This window comes from Carcharhinus amblyrhynchos, chromosome 10 (assembly GCF_965287045.1).
Source record: "Carcharhinus amblyrhynchos chromosome 10, sCarAmb.v2.hapA, whole genome shotgun sequence".
NCBI lineage: Eukaryota > Metazoa > Chordata > Chondrichthyes > Carcharhiniformes > Carcharhinidae > Carcharhinus > Carcharhinus amblyrhynchos.
In genome coordinates, this window is record NC_137333.1 from 60,385,105 (window position 1) to 60,398,360 (window position 13,256).

General features: G+C 42.3%; 1 protein-coding gene across 1 annotated transcript in view; it reads left to right on the forward strand.

Moving 5' to 3' along the window:
• The window catches only part of slc9a2 (solute carrier family 9 member 2), a 74,501-nt gene that overhangs the window by 31,303 nt on the left and 29,942 nt on the right, over positions 1 to 13,256 (forward strand). The window contains exon 3 of the mRNA XM_080197154.1: positions 3,723 to 3,973. Within this exon, the coding sequence (XP_080053280.1) occupies positions 3,723 to 3,973 (251 nt within the window). The remainder of the gene's footprint in view (positions 1 to 3,722; positions 3,974 to 13,256) is intronic.

Consider the following 13,256-nt stretch of genomic DNA (forward strand, 5'->3'; position numbering starts at 1 on the left):
CCAGAGAAACAATTTGAACGTCAGTCGGCATCATCTACACTGAGTGAACCTGGAGCAGATGTCAGAAACCTTTCTCTGTTTTCAATTCAAGCTGCTAGTTACTCCCAGTCTTTGCGTGAGTCAGTTGGATAAAGTGAGCTTTGGAAGTTGCATGTGAAAAAAACTGCTGCTAGGCAACAGTACACAATGAACCAAGCCCTCGGTAATTAAAAAGGGTAACACCATGTGTTATAGACACCAATTTCTCACCTGTTAATTTAATGTGTTCGCAATAAATTCTCAACTGGTGTTGACTTCAGTATTTTAAAACATCAAGCCAGGTTTGAGTAGATGTATCTGATCTAATAGTGAGCTTTAAATTGCCACCTGATTTTTATTTTGGTACATGTTGTAAATATACAAAGTGTAGTTCATAAGATTGAGGTGTAGACACAAAGCAGCCACTTGGAAAAAATGATGATGTTGTGGTGGTAGAGATCTTTCATTTATTTATTATTATTAGTCACAAGCAAACAAATATTAACACCGCAATTAAGTTACTGTGAAAATCCCCTAGTCGCCACACTGCGGCGTCTGTTCGGGTACACTGAAGGAGAATTTGGTATGGCTAATACACCTGATCAGCACTGTAAGGCAGCAGTGCTAACCAGAGACTGGCTGGAAAGAGGGTGATTTGATGCTTTATGCTGGGTACAGGGAAGGATAAGAAGGATTAAAAACACAATATGCTAAAAGTAATCACCAGGTCAGGCAACATCTTTTCTGGTGGAAAGTCATTGACCTGAAGCATTAAACTACATTTCTCTCTCAAAATGCTGCCTGATCTGTTGTTGCAGTAAGTATTTTGAGGGAAATGAGAAAATGGAGTAACTATTTTGATTAAAGAAAACGGTAGTGCTAGAAGAGAGGATGTCCTTGAGGGGTTAAAAGTAGAATCCATTTGGTAGGAGATAAATAATGAGCTGCTTAGGTCACCAAAAAGTGGGAAGGTGGTGGAGGAGCAGATTTATCTGATTTAATCAATGAGGCCCTGATCAATTGGAGACAAAATGTTGCAGACCAATGAAATGGAGCAATGGGTCTAGATGGCAGTGTGTGTGTACATAACATAGGTACATTTCCAACAGAAGACAACCAAAGTTGGAGCTTTTTGAATGACAAAGGAGTTAGAGAATAGAATGGAGCAGAAAAAGGTACATATAGCAGACGTTAGCTTTATACAATGTACAATGGAGAATTTTACTGCGCAAACAAAGTGCAGAAGATAAGTGCTAAGAGGGACAAAGAGACAGTGAGAGAATAGATCAGCAGCTGTAGTAAACGGGTCCAAAGATCCTATGGATATATTAATAGAGAATTGGTTTGACATAGGATTAGGCGTCATTAGTGGTGGTGGCAGAAGGCATGTTTGAGGTACAAAGTAAGAACATTGTACCTGTGTTTACCAAAGATTTTGCCAAACCTATGGTTGATCTGTATCAGATGAGGTAAAGATAGATGAAGGCACAAAAAGGGCTGGCAGTACTAAAAGTAGAAAAATTACTCAGTCCAAATGAGATTTGTTGAGGGACATAAAGGTAGAGATTGTGGAAGTGTTGGCCATAATCTTCTAATCCTCCACTGTTGGTGCCAGAGTAGGGAAGAATTGTAGATGTCCCATGGAATAAAAGTGGTAGTGGCAGCTTGGGTTACAAAAAAATAGAAAGCGAGAGTTGAGGTGAGTTGCTGGTTTTCAGACCCAAGGGATGTTTACAATGGCAATCCTAAGGTTTGGATACCAAGACCACTGCTTTTGTTGATATACATTTGTACCTTGAAGATACAGGGTACAATTTCAAAACTTTCAGGTGACACAAAAAATGGAAATGCAGTAAACAAATGAGGAAGAAAGTAATCAACTTCAAGAAGACGTTGGCTGGTGGAATGGATAGGAACATGGTAGCTGGAATGCAATACAGTTAAGTGTGAGGTGGAGGAGCGAGGGATTTTTAAAAGATTCATTCATGGGCCAGCATTTGTTGCCCATCCCTGAGGGCATTTTAAAAGTCAACCACATTGCTGTGGGTCTGAAGTCACATGTAGGCCAGACCAGGTGAGGATGGCAGATTTCTTTTCCTGAAGTAGATGGTTGTTGCAACCATTGGCTATGGTTTCATAAATTTCAGCATTTGCCATGGTGGGATTTGAGCCCAAGTCTCCAGACCATTATCCTGAGTTTCTGGATTTGATTTGATTTATTATTGTCACATGTATTAGTATACAGAAAAAAGTATTGTTTCTTGTGCACCCTGCAGACAAAACATACTGTTCATAGAGAAGGAAATGAGAGAGTGCAGAATGTAGTATTACAGTCATAGCTAGTGTGTAGAGAAAGATCAACTTAATGCAAGGTAAGTCCATTCAAAAGTTTGACAGCAGCAGGGAAGAAGCTGTTCTTAATTCGTTAGTACGTGACCTCAGACTTTTGTATCTTTTTCCTGATGGAAGAAGGTGGAAAAGAGAATACCTGAAGTGTGTGGGGTCCTGAATTATGCTGGCTGCTTTGCCAATGCAGCAGGAAGTGTAGACAGAGTCAATAGATGGGAGGCTGGTTTGCGTGATGGATTGTGCTATATTCACAACCTTTTGTAGTTCCTTGTGGTCTTGGGCAGGTTAGGAGCCGTACCAAGCTGTGATATAACCAGAAAGAATGCTTTCTATGGTGCATCTGTAAAAGGTGGTGAGAGTCATAGCTGACATGTCAAATTTCTTTAGTCTTCTGAGAAAGGGGCAGCATGGGGACATCCAGGACAGGTTGTTGGTGATCTGGACACCTAAAAACTTGAAGCTCTCAACCCTTTCTACTTCATCCACGTTGATGTGGACAGGGGCATGTTGTCCTTTGCACTTCCTGAAGTCGATGACAATCTGCTTCATTTTGTTGACATTGAGGGAGAGCTTATTGTCGCTGCCCCAGTTCACCAGATTCTCTATCTCATTCCTGTACTCTATCTCGTCATTGTTTGAGATCTGACCCACTATGTCAGAAACTTGAAAATCGAATTGGAGGAGAATTTGACCACACAGTTATAGGTGTATAAGGAGTATAGTATGATACCGCATGAGAAGACAGCCTTGTGGGGCACCGGTGTTGAGGATGATCATGGAGGACATGTTGTTGTCTATCCTTACTGATTATTAGTCCACCGCTATGTGATCCAATTTAATCTCATTGATTCTACGTATGATTTTTTTTTTCCAATCTGCAAATTCAAAATATTTAAAGGTATTAAAATAAAAGTTTATATATTAGCCTTACATTCACACTGTAATGAAGTCACTGTGAAAATCCCCTTATCGCCACATTCTGGCACCTCTTTGGGTACACCGAGGGAGAATTTAACATGGCCAATGGACCTAACCTGCACATCTTTGGACTGTGGGAGGAAACCAGAGCACCTGAAGGAAACCCACACAGACACTGGGAGAATGTGCAAACGCCACACAGACAGTGACCCAAGCCAGGAATTGAACCCAAGTCCCTGGCACTGTGAGACAGCAGTGCTAACCACTGTGCCACTGTGGCTGCCCCAAAATCTTTTAATGTTTAACATTGTTTGGATTGACCCTAGTTTTCAAGATTTCCCATCTAGTGTAAATTCTATTTCCCCATCTTTAAAACAGTCCAGTCGTCCAATTAAACTGTCGGATTTATCAACCTGTTTTTCTTTTGTCCCTTTTAGGCTCTGTACCACTTATTCAAGTCCCTCTGCCAGATGCACTCGATTCAAACTGTGGATATCTTTGCTGGAATTGGCCAGTTTATTGTGGTGGGCGTTGGTGGAATAATAGTGGGGATTATTTATGGATTTGTTGCAGCTTTCACCACTCGCTTCACTCAGAATATTCGTATTATTGAGCCATTGTTTGTCTTCCTGTACAGTTATCTCTGCTACCTGACAGCAGAAATGTTTCGACTGTCAGGCATCATGTCGTGAGTATTCTATAATTCATCTACTGAGCATATTGAAGATCAGTTTGTTTTCCAAGTAATGTCCTCTTGATGAAATCTGGGCGGCAGATCATTGAATCGACACCCTTTTGATATTTAGAGGAAGAAAGCACTAGTCTAGGGTACTTTTGCTTTATATGTGCATTTTTGAAATATCTGTGCACTTTACTAAATTGATAAAATAATGAAAGCACTGTCATGAAGCATTTCCTTACTATTGCATTTATCCTCCTGCTGTCTTGCAGCAAGATTATTGCATTGTAAGTTTTGATTTGATTTATTATTGTCACATGTATTAGCATATAGCGAAAAGTATTGTATCTTGCGTGCTACACAGACAAAGCATACTGTTCATAGACAAGGAAAGGAGAGAGTGCAGAATGTAGTGTTACAGTCATAGCTAGAGTGTAGAGAAGGATCAACTTAATGCGAGGTAAATCCATTCAAAAGTCTGACAGCAGCAGGGAAGAAGTTGTTCTTGAGTCGATTGGTACGTGACCTCAGACTTTTGTATCCTTTACCCGACGGAAGGTGGAAGAGAGAATGTCTTAGGTGTGTGGGGTCCTTAATTATGCTGGCTGCTTTGTCGAGGCAGCGGGAAGTGTAGCTAGAGTTAATGGCTGGGAAGCTGTTGCATTCCTGCAGATATGAGAGCAGATTTTTCTTTGATTCCAGGGAATGCTCTGAAACCAAGGAATGCTTAGTTCCAGAAACAACAAAAAGGATACTTAGACCTGTTGTTTTCTCCTGGCAGGGACAGGCCTGCTGCATAAGTACTCCCTCTGGTGTGCTGTGCCTAGCAGACACCTGGTGGGGGCCAGGACTATGCACTTTGGCTAAGCTGAACTGACCTTCTCACTAAGTAGTGCTTTTTGCAAAATAAAGCTCCAAAGGCATTTCACAAGAACATTATAACATTGAGCCACTTATGGAGGGGATATTAGGTCGGATGACCATAAGCTTGGTCAAAGCAGTAGGCTTTAAGTGTTGTAAAAGAAGATAGTGGGATGGAAAGGCAGAAGTGTATGGAGGGAATTCCAGATCTTGAAACTGAACAAATGTGAAGACATGGCCAGCAATGGTAGAGCTATTAATATCTAGGATGCTCAAGAAACCAGAATTACATGAATGCAGACATTGCAGATCATTATGAAGTTGGAGACATAGGAAAGGCTGAGATTCTGGAGGAATTTCAAAGTGTGGTTATGGACTTGTGTAGAGCTGTGAGCTCTGTGAGATGATAGGGAAACAATATCTGGTGAAAGTCAAAACATGAGCAGCAGAAGAGTTTTGGACTACCTCCACTTTACAGAGGGTAGAATATGAGAACCCAGCCAGGAGTGCACTGGAATAATCCAATCCAGAGGTTCTACGGCAGATCAGTTGAGGCAGGGCAGCAGCTGGGCAACATTGCAGAGGTAGAAATAGGCAGTACGAGTCATGGCTTAAATATGTGACACAGTGGCACAGTGGTTAGCACTGCTGCCTCACAGTGCCAAGGACCCGGATTCGATTCCCAGCTTGGGTAACTGACTGTCTGTGCGGAGTCTGCACATTCTCCCCTCGACTGTGTGGGTTTCCTCCGGGTGGTCCGGTTTCCTCCCACAGTCTGAAAGATGTGCTGGTTAGGTGCATTGACCCAAACAGCTGCTGGAAAGTGGCAACAAGGGAATTTCACAGTAACTTCATTGCAGTGTTAATTAAGCCTTACATGTGAAAATAATAAATAAATTTTAAAACTTTAAGCTTTTCTCAGACAACTATGACACCAAGGTTGTCAACAGTCAGGTTTATTCTCAGACAGTCGCGAGGGAAAAGATGGAGTCAGTAGCTAGGGGTGAGTAATGATACGTGAAAATAATTGAGAGCGCTACTTCCTACATGTAGGTCAAATTTGTGGCAAGATGGTAATGTTCCAAAACAGCTTAACTTCCCATCCTGTATTTTTATAATGAAAGTATATGCCGTTATTAATTCTGCAGTGCTCTAAAAAACCTGCATCAGCCAGGCCAGCTTGCTTTGATTCTGAACTATCCACCCTTGAAGATTGTATCTCTGCATTGAAATTCAAAATAGTTGCTCGATAATTGCTGAAACTTTGCATATTTTGAAGCTTTAAAGTTGAGTAAAATAATTTCAAAATATTTTAGCATCACGTGTTCAAGCACCAATGAGCTGAACCCTGTCATGGAATGATGTGGGTTTTGGGCTGTGATTTCTCAGACAATGAGGTTTCCTAATCTTCATCCAAAAACCAGTGGGATTTGTTCTTCAAGGTGGGATTGGATCCTATTCTATCACCACTCTTGGCAGTCAGTCTAACGGAGTGTTGACTTCATGAAATCAACTTCTTTCACAATGAGCAACTCTTGTTGAATACTTTTTGTAAAAGCAGAATGCCTCCAGATGGTAGAAGTTAATTGTACAGCATTATGATTGGAGTGTTGTGTGAATTGTGAAGTGGGTATGGGATGAGAAAACTCCCAGGTTTTAAAACCATAGAAAAATGGATTTGGGCTTCTGTTTGGTGCAATGAGCCTTGCATCATCTATCCCCCAAAGGCAGATGGATGGCTAGCTTTCCCCCATCCTCATACATGCAGCTTACTTCGTTGAAGATCAATGCAGAATGTTTAGTGAGCTGCACAGGTAGCAGCACTGCCACCCCCAGGGAACTGAAATCATCTTAGTGTTACCTCAAGCAAGTACATTCTCCTGTACAATATTTTGAAGGCTGAGTTCTTTCTGCTGGCCGTGGCAGAAATAAGTCATTCTAGCATCAAAATGTGTGTCAAGCTTTAGCACAGGAGTTGGCTTGAGTCCAAAACGTAATTTCCATTTTCATTTTTGGAGCACGTGTGTCACTGTTTAGGCTGTCTATTTTAGGGGCCAGTGTTAAACTAAATGAAGAGTGGAGAAAATTGCACTAACAAATTGGGTCCAGATAAAGGCCAGCATAAAGGCACTTTACCTGAATGCACGTAGCATTCGAAACAAAGAGAATGAGTTGATGGCACAAATCAGTACAAATGGGTATGATCTAGTGGCTGTTACAGAAACGTGGCTGCAGGGTGACCAGGACTGGGAACTGAATATCCAGGGGTCTCGACATTTTGGAAGGATAGATGGGAAGGAAAAGGAGGCGGGGTAGCTCTGTTAATTAATGATAACATCAGGGCGGTAGTGAGAGACGATATAGGCTCTAAGGAGCAAAATGTGGAATCGATGTGGGTGGAGATAAGGAGTAGTAAGGGGAGAAAGTCACTGGTGGGCGTGGTCTATAGGCCCCCAAATAGTAACTTTGAGGTGGGGCGGGCTATAAACAAACAAATAATGGATGCATGTAAAAATGGAATGGCAATAATCATGGGGGACTTTAACCTGCATGTTGATTGGTTGACTCAAGTCAGGCACGGTGGACTTGAGGAAGAGTTCTTAGAATGCTGTCGGAACAGTATGTTACAGAACCTATGAGGGAGCGAGTTATCTTAGATCTGGTCCTGTGTAATGAGGCAGGTAGAATTAAAGATCTTCTTGTGAGGGATCCTCTTGGAATGAATGATCACAGTATGGTTGAATTTCTAATACAGATGGAGGGTGAGAAAGTAGGGTCCCAAACCAGTGTCCTCTGCTTGAACAGAGGGGAGTATGATAGGATGAGGGTGGAATTGGCTAACGTAGACTGGGAGCACAGACTGTTTGGTAGGACAGCTGAGGAACAGTGGAGGAATTTTAAGGAGATTTTTCTCAGTACTCAGCAAAAATATATTCCAGTGATAAAGAAGGAATGTAAGAAAAGGGATAACCAGCTGTGGATAACTAAGGAAATAAAGGAGAGTATTAAATTAAAAACCGATGCGTACAGAGTAGCCAAAACTAGTGGTGAATTAGAAGATTGGGAAAGCTTTAAAAAAAACAAAGAACTACTAAAAAAGCAATAAGGAAAGGAAAGATAGATTATGAAACTAAACTAGCACAAAATATAAAAACTGATAGTGAAAGTTTTACAAATATATAAAAAGAAAAAGAGGGGCTAAAGTAAATGTTAGACCCTTAGAAGATGAGAAGGGGGATTTAATAATAGGAAACGAGGAAATGCCGAGGCCTTAAACAAGTTTTTTGTGTCGGTCTTCACGGTAGAGAACATAAATGGCTTACTGAAAATTGACGGTTGTGGGACTATAGGGGGTGAGGACCTTAAAATGATTACTATTACTAAAGAGGTAGTGCTTGGTAGGCGAATGGGACTAAAAGTAGACAAGTCCCTAGGCCCGGATGGAATGCATCCCAGGGTACTGAAAGAAATAGCAGAAGTAATAACAGATACGTTAGTTGTAATTTATCAAAATTCGCTGGACTGTGGGGAGGTGCCAGCTGATTGGAAAACAGCTAATGTGATGCCACTGTTTAAAAAGGGAAATAGACAAAAGGCGGGTAACTACAGGCTGGTTAGCTTAACGTCCATAGTTGGAAATGCTGGAATCCATCATTAAAGAAGAAATAGCAGGACACCTGGAAAAAAATGGTTTGATCAAGCAGACGCAGCATGGATTCATGAAGGGAAAGTTGTGTTTGACGAATTTACTGGAGTTTTATGAAGATGTAAGGAGTGTGGTTGACAGGGGGGAACCAGTGGATATGGTGTTTTTAGATTTCCAGAAGGCGTTCAATAAGGTGCCTCACAAAAGATTGCTGCAAAAGATTAAGGTACATGGAGTTGGGGGTAAAGTGTTAGCATGGATAGAGGATTGGCTATCTAACAGGAAGCAGAGAGTTGGAACAAATGGGTGCTTTTCCGGTTGACAGTTGGTGACTAGTGGCATGCCGCAGGGATCGGTGCTGGGGCCTCAACTGTTTACCATATACATAGACAATCTGGAGGAGGGGGCCGAGTGTAGGGTAACAAAGTTTGCTGATGACACAAAGATGAGTGGGAAAGTGAATTGCGTGGAGGACACGGAAAGTCTGCAGAGAGATTTGGATAGGCTAAGTGAGTGGGCGAGGATCTGGCAGATGGAGTATAACGTTGGCAAGTGTGAGGTTATCCACTTTGGAAGGAATAATAGTAAGATGGACTATTATTTAAATGGTGAAAAATTACAACATGCTACTGTGCAGAGGGACTTGGGGGTCCTTGTGCATGAATTGCAAAAACCCAGTTTGCAGGTGCAGCAGGTGATCAAGAAGGCGGATGAAATGTTGACCTTTATCACGAGGGGGATAGAATATAAAAGCAGGTCTTGCTGCAATTGTACAGGGTACTGGTGAGGCTGCAACTAGAGTACTGTGTACAATTTTGGTCCCCTTATTTGCGAAAGGATATTTTGGCCTTGGAGGGAGTGCAGAGAAGGTTCACCTGGTTGATACCGGAGATGAGGGATTAGCTTACGAGGAGAGATTGAGTAAATTGGGCCTGTACTCGTTGGAGTTTAGAAGGCTGAGGGAGGATCTTATAGAGACATATAAGATAATGAAGGGGCTAGATAGGGTAGAGGCAGAGAGATTATATCCACTTAGAAAGGAAACAAGAAGTATAGGGCACAGCCTCAAGATAAGGGGAGTCAATTTAGAACAACTTCTTCTCTCAGACGGTAGTGAATCTTTGGAATTCTCTGCACAATTAAGCAGTGGAGGTTCCCTCATTAAATGTGTTTAAGTCACAGGTAGATAGATTTCTGATCAATAAGGGAATTAAGGGTTATGGGGAGCAGGCAGGTAAGTGGAACTGAATGACTATCAGATCAGCCATGATCTTATTGAATGGCGGGGCAGGCTCGAGGGGCTAGATGGCCTACTCCTGCTCCTGTTTCTTTTGTTCTTATGTAGGAAGGCAAATGGAATGTTGAAGGAGGATGGAGTATAAAATTAGGAAGATTTTGGTACAACTGTAGAGGACATTGGTGAGACTGCACTTGTCATACTATGGACCATTTTGGTCTCCTTATTTAAGGAAGGATATACCTGCCTGGAAGTCGTTCACAGAAGGTTCACTAGGCTGATTCTGGGACATCTTATGAGGAAAAATTGAGCCAATACTCATTGAAGTCCTGGAGAATGAGCGGTGGCCTTATTGAAACATAGAGATTGAGAAGATGTTTCCTCTCCTGGGGAAGTCCAGAACTCTAGGCACAGTAAAGGTTCACAGTAAGTAAAGGTTCTTCCCATTTAAGATGAAAATGAAGAATTTATTCTCTCAGAGGGTCATTAGTCTTTCGAATTCTCTTCCACAGAAAGCAGCGTGGTGGGGGTCATTGAATATGTGCATGGGGTGGGGGCTGTTGAATATGCACACGAGGCAGGGGTCATTGCATATGCACACGCATGGGGCAGGGGTTATTGGATATGTACATGGGGCACGGGTCATTGAATATGTACCCAGTAGGGGGTCATTGAATATGTGCACAGGGTGGGGATCATTGCATATGCGCATGCATGGGGTGGGGTCATTGCATATGTGCATGCATGGGGTGGGGTCATTGCATATGTGCATGCATGGGGTGGGGTCATTGCATATGTGCATGCATGGGGTGGGGTCATTGCATATGTGCATGCATGGGGTGGGGTCATTGCATATGCGCATGCATGGGGTGGGGTCATTACATATGCGCACGCATGGGCTGGAGTCATTGCATATGCGCACACACAGGGCGCAGACATTGCATATGTGCATACACAGGGTGGGGGTCATTGCATATAGAACATAGAACATAGAACACTACAGCACAAACAGGCTCTTCGGCCCACGAGTTGTGCTGATCACATCAACACCTACCAATCCATAGACCTATCTATAACCCCCAATCCCATTAAATCCCATATACTCATCCAGAAGTCTTTTAAAAGACCCCAGCGAGTTCGCCTCCACCACCACTGATGGCAGCCGATTCCATTCACTCACCACCCTCTGAGTGAAAAACTTACCCCTAACATCACTTTTGTACTTGCCTCCCCGCACCTTAAGTCTGTGTCCTCTCGAAGCGACCATTTCAACCCGGGGAAATAGCCTCTGAGAATCCACCCTATCTATTCCTCTCAACATTTTATAAACTTCTATCAGGTCGCTTCTCAACCTTCGTCTCTCCAGGGAGAAGAGTCCCAGCTCCCTCAACCTAACTTCATAAGGCATGCCTCCCAGTCCAGGCAACATTCTTGTAAATCTCCTCTGTACCCTTTCAATAGCTTCTACGTCCTTCCTATAGTGAGGCAACCAGAACTGCGCACAGTACTCCAAGTGAGGCCTGACAAGGGTCTTATAAAGTTGCAGCATTACCTCCCGATTCCTAAACTCAATCCCTCGATTAATGAAGGCCAGTACACCATACGCCTTCTTGACCACATCCTCCACCTGCGAGGCCGATTTAAGAGTCCTGTGGACCCGGACCCCTAGATCCTTCTGCTCTTCAACACTACTAAGACTCCTGTCCTTGATAGTGTACTCGTTCATCCCATTGGTCCTGCCAAAATGGACGACTACACATTTATCTGCGTTGAAGTCCATCTGCCACTTCTCCACCCAGTCCTGCATCCTATTTATGTCCTGCTGCAACTTCTGACATCCTTCCAGACCATCCACAACACCGCCACCACAACACCATGTGCATGCATGGGGCGGGGTCGTTGCACATGCGCACATATGGGGAGGGGTCATCGCATATGCGCATACAAGGGGCAGAGTTATTGCATATGCGCGCACACAGGGCAGGGGTCATTGTATATGCGCATGTACGGGGCAAGGTCATTGCATATGCACACGTGCGGGGCAGGGTCATTGTATATGTGCATACATGGGGCAGGGTCATTGCATATGCACACGCAAGGGATGGGGTCATTGCATATGCACATGTATGGGGCGAGGTCATTGTATATGATCACATACGGGGTGGAGTCATTGCATATACACACACATGGGGCGGGGTCATTGCATGCACATGCATGGGGCAGGGTCAGGCAGATTTTTGATTGACATAGAGTTAAGGATTGTAGCAGGGCAGACAAAGAGCTGATAAGGCTCCTATCAGATTAGGCATGATTTTATTGGATGATGGTGAGCAACCTACGGCCATCTGGGACTATAGTGACTTTACCATTATTATAAAGTATTTGCCTTATTATTTTGACATAGTCATTCACCGATTCATACACCTCTGTCAAAGTCATGGAAAAATGAACATCATGTACCTACATGAGCATTGTCCACTAATATTGTTGATCATATTTTTTGTTTTGTGGAAAGCATTCGCAATTCATTTAAAATATAGGTGCTAAATAATGAAATCTATGACTCAAACTCAGTGATTTGTCTTTTTAATTCACCCGCTCATATTTGGTGTTGATGCTTACCGTTCGAACTAGATGATTAGTAATGTTAATTGAAAGTAAAACGGTTGAAGCTTCCTGTTAGTCATGCTTTCACAGATTGTGGTTTTGGAAAGAAGTCCGTTCGGTTAATTATTGCAAAGATTTCCTTTGGACTGTTAATTTGAGATCTCCATAGCTTCAAACTTCTCAGAAATGCTATTTGCAAAAATGAAGCCTGTGCTTATCTCTGACATCAGATTAAAAACCGCAAACAAATTCCCCCACCTCCCATACTGGATTACCGACAATTTAATTTCTGTGGTGTAGAAGGTGAGGAAGAATGGCTGAGAGAAGATGTAATTATCATTTTTAAAGTCTGCTGGTGATAACCGTCAATATTCTGTGTTCAAGTCCCATACTTTTACTGGAGTGTAAAAATCATGGTTAGTTGTTCAGTTGTCCATTTCAATTCATCACTAGACATGACTGGACTGTAGCGCTCTGATCTGATCCATTGGTTGCGAAATCATTTTGCTCTGCTTATGGTTCTTCTGATTTTCCGAATACACGTGATCCTGTGGTGGTAGTTTCATCAGGCTGATACGCCTGCATTAAAAATTGTAAGCCTTGTTGAGATAAATTAATGTGTTAAATATTTCCTTTATCGAGTATTTTTAATGGAAAATTTTGATATTTGTATGAGCAAATCAACACTTCACAAACCTATTAACAATATTTTTTTCACGTATGTATTTGGAAGATGAAGAAGCAATGAGATCCCCTGGTGGTGAAATACTGCAAAGTTACATTGCTTTCTCTACAGCACATTAGCTTATGATTTAGAGCAAGAGCAAAGAACAATAAAGCTATTACTTCCGCTGCCTCCTCAAATTGTGCAAGAGTTTTCCAATGTGGGCTTTACATTAAGAATTAACAATTTTTTAAAAACTTCCAGGTATTAGCAAACC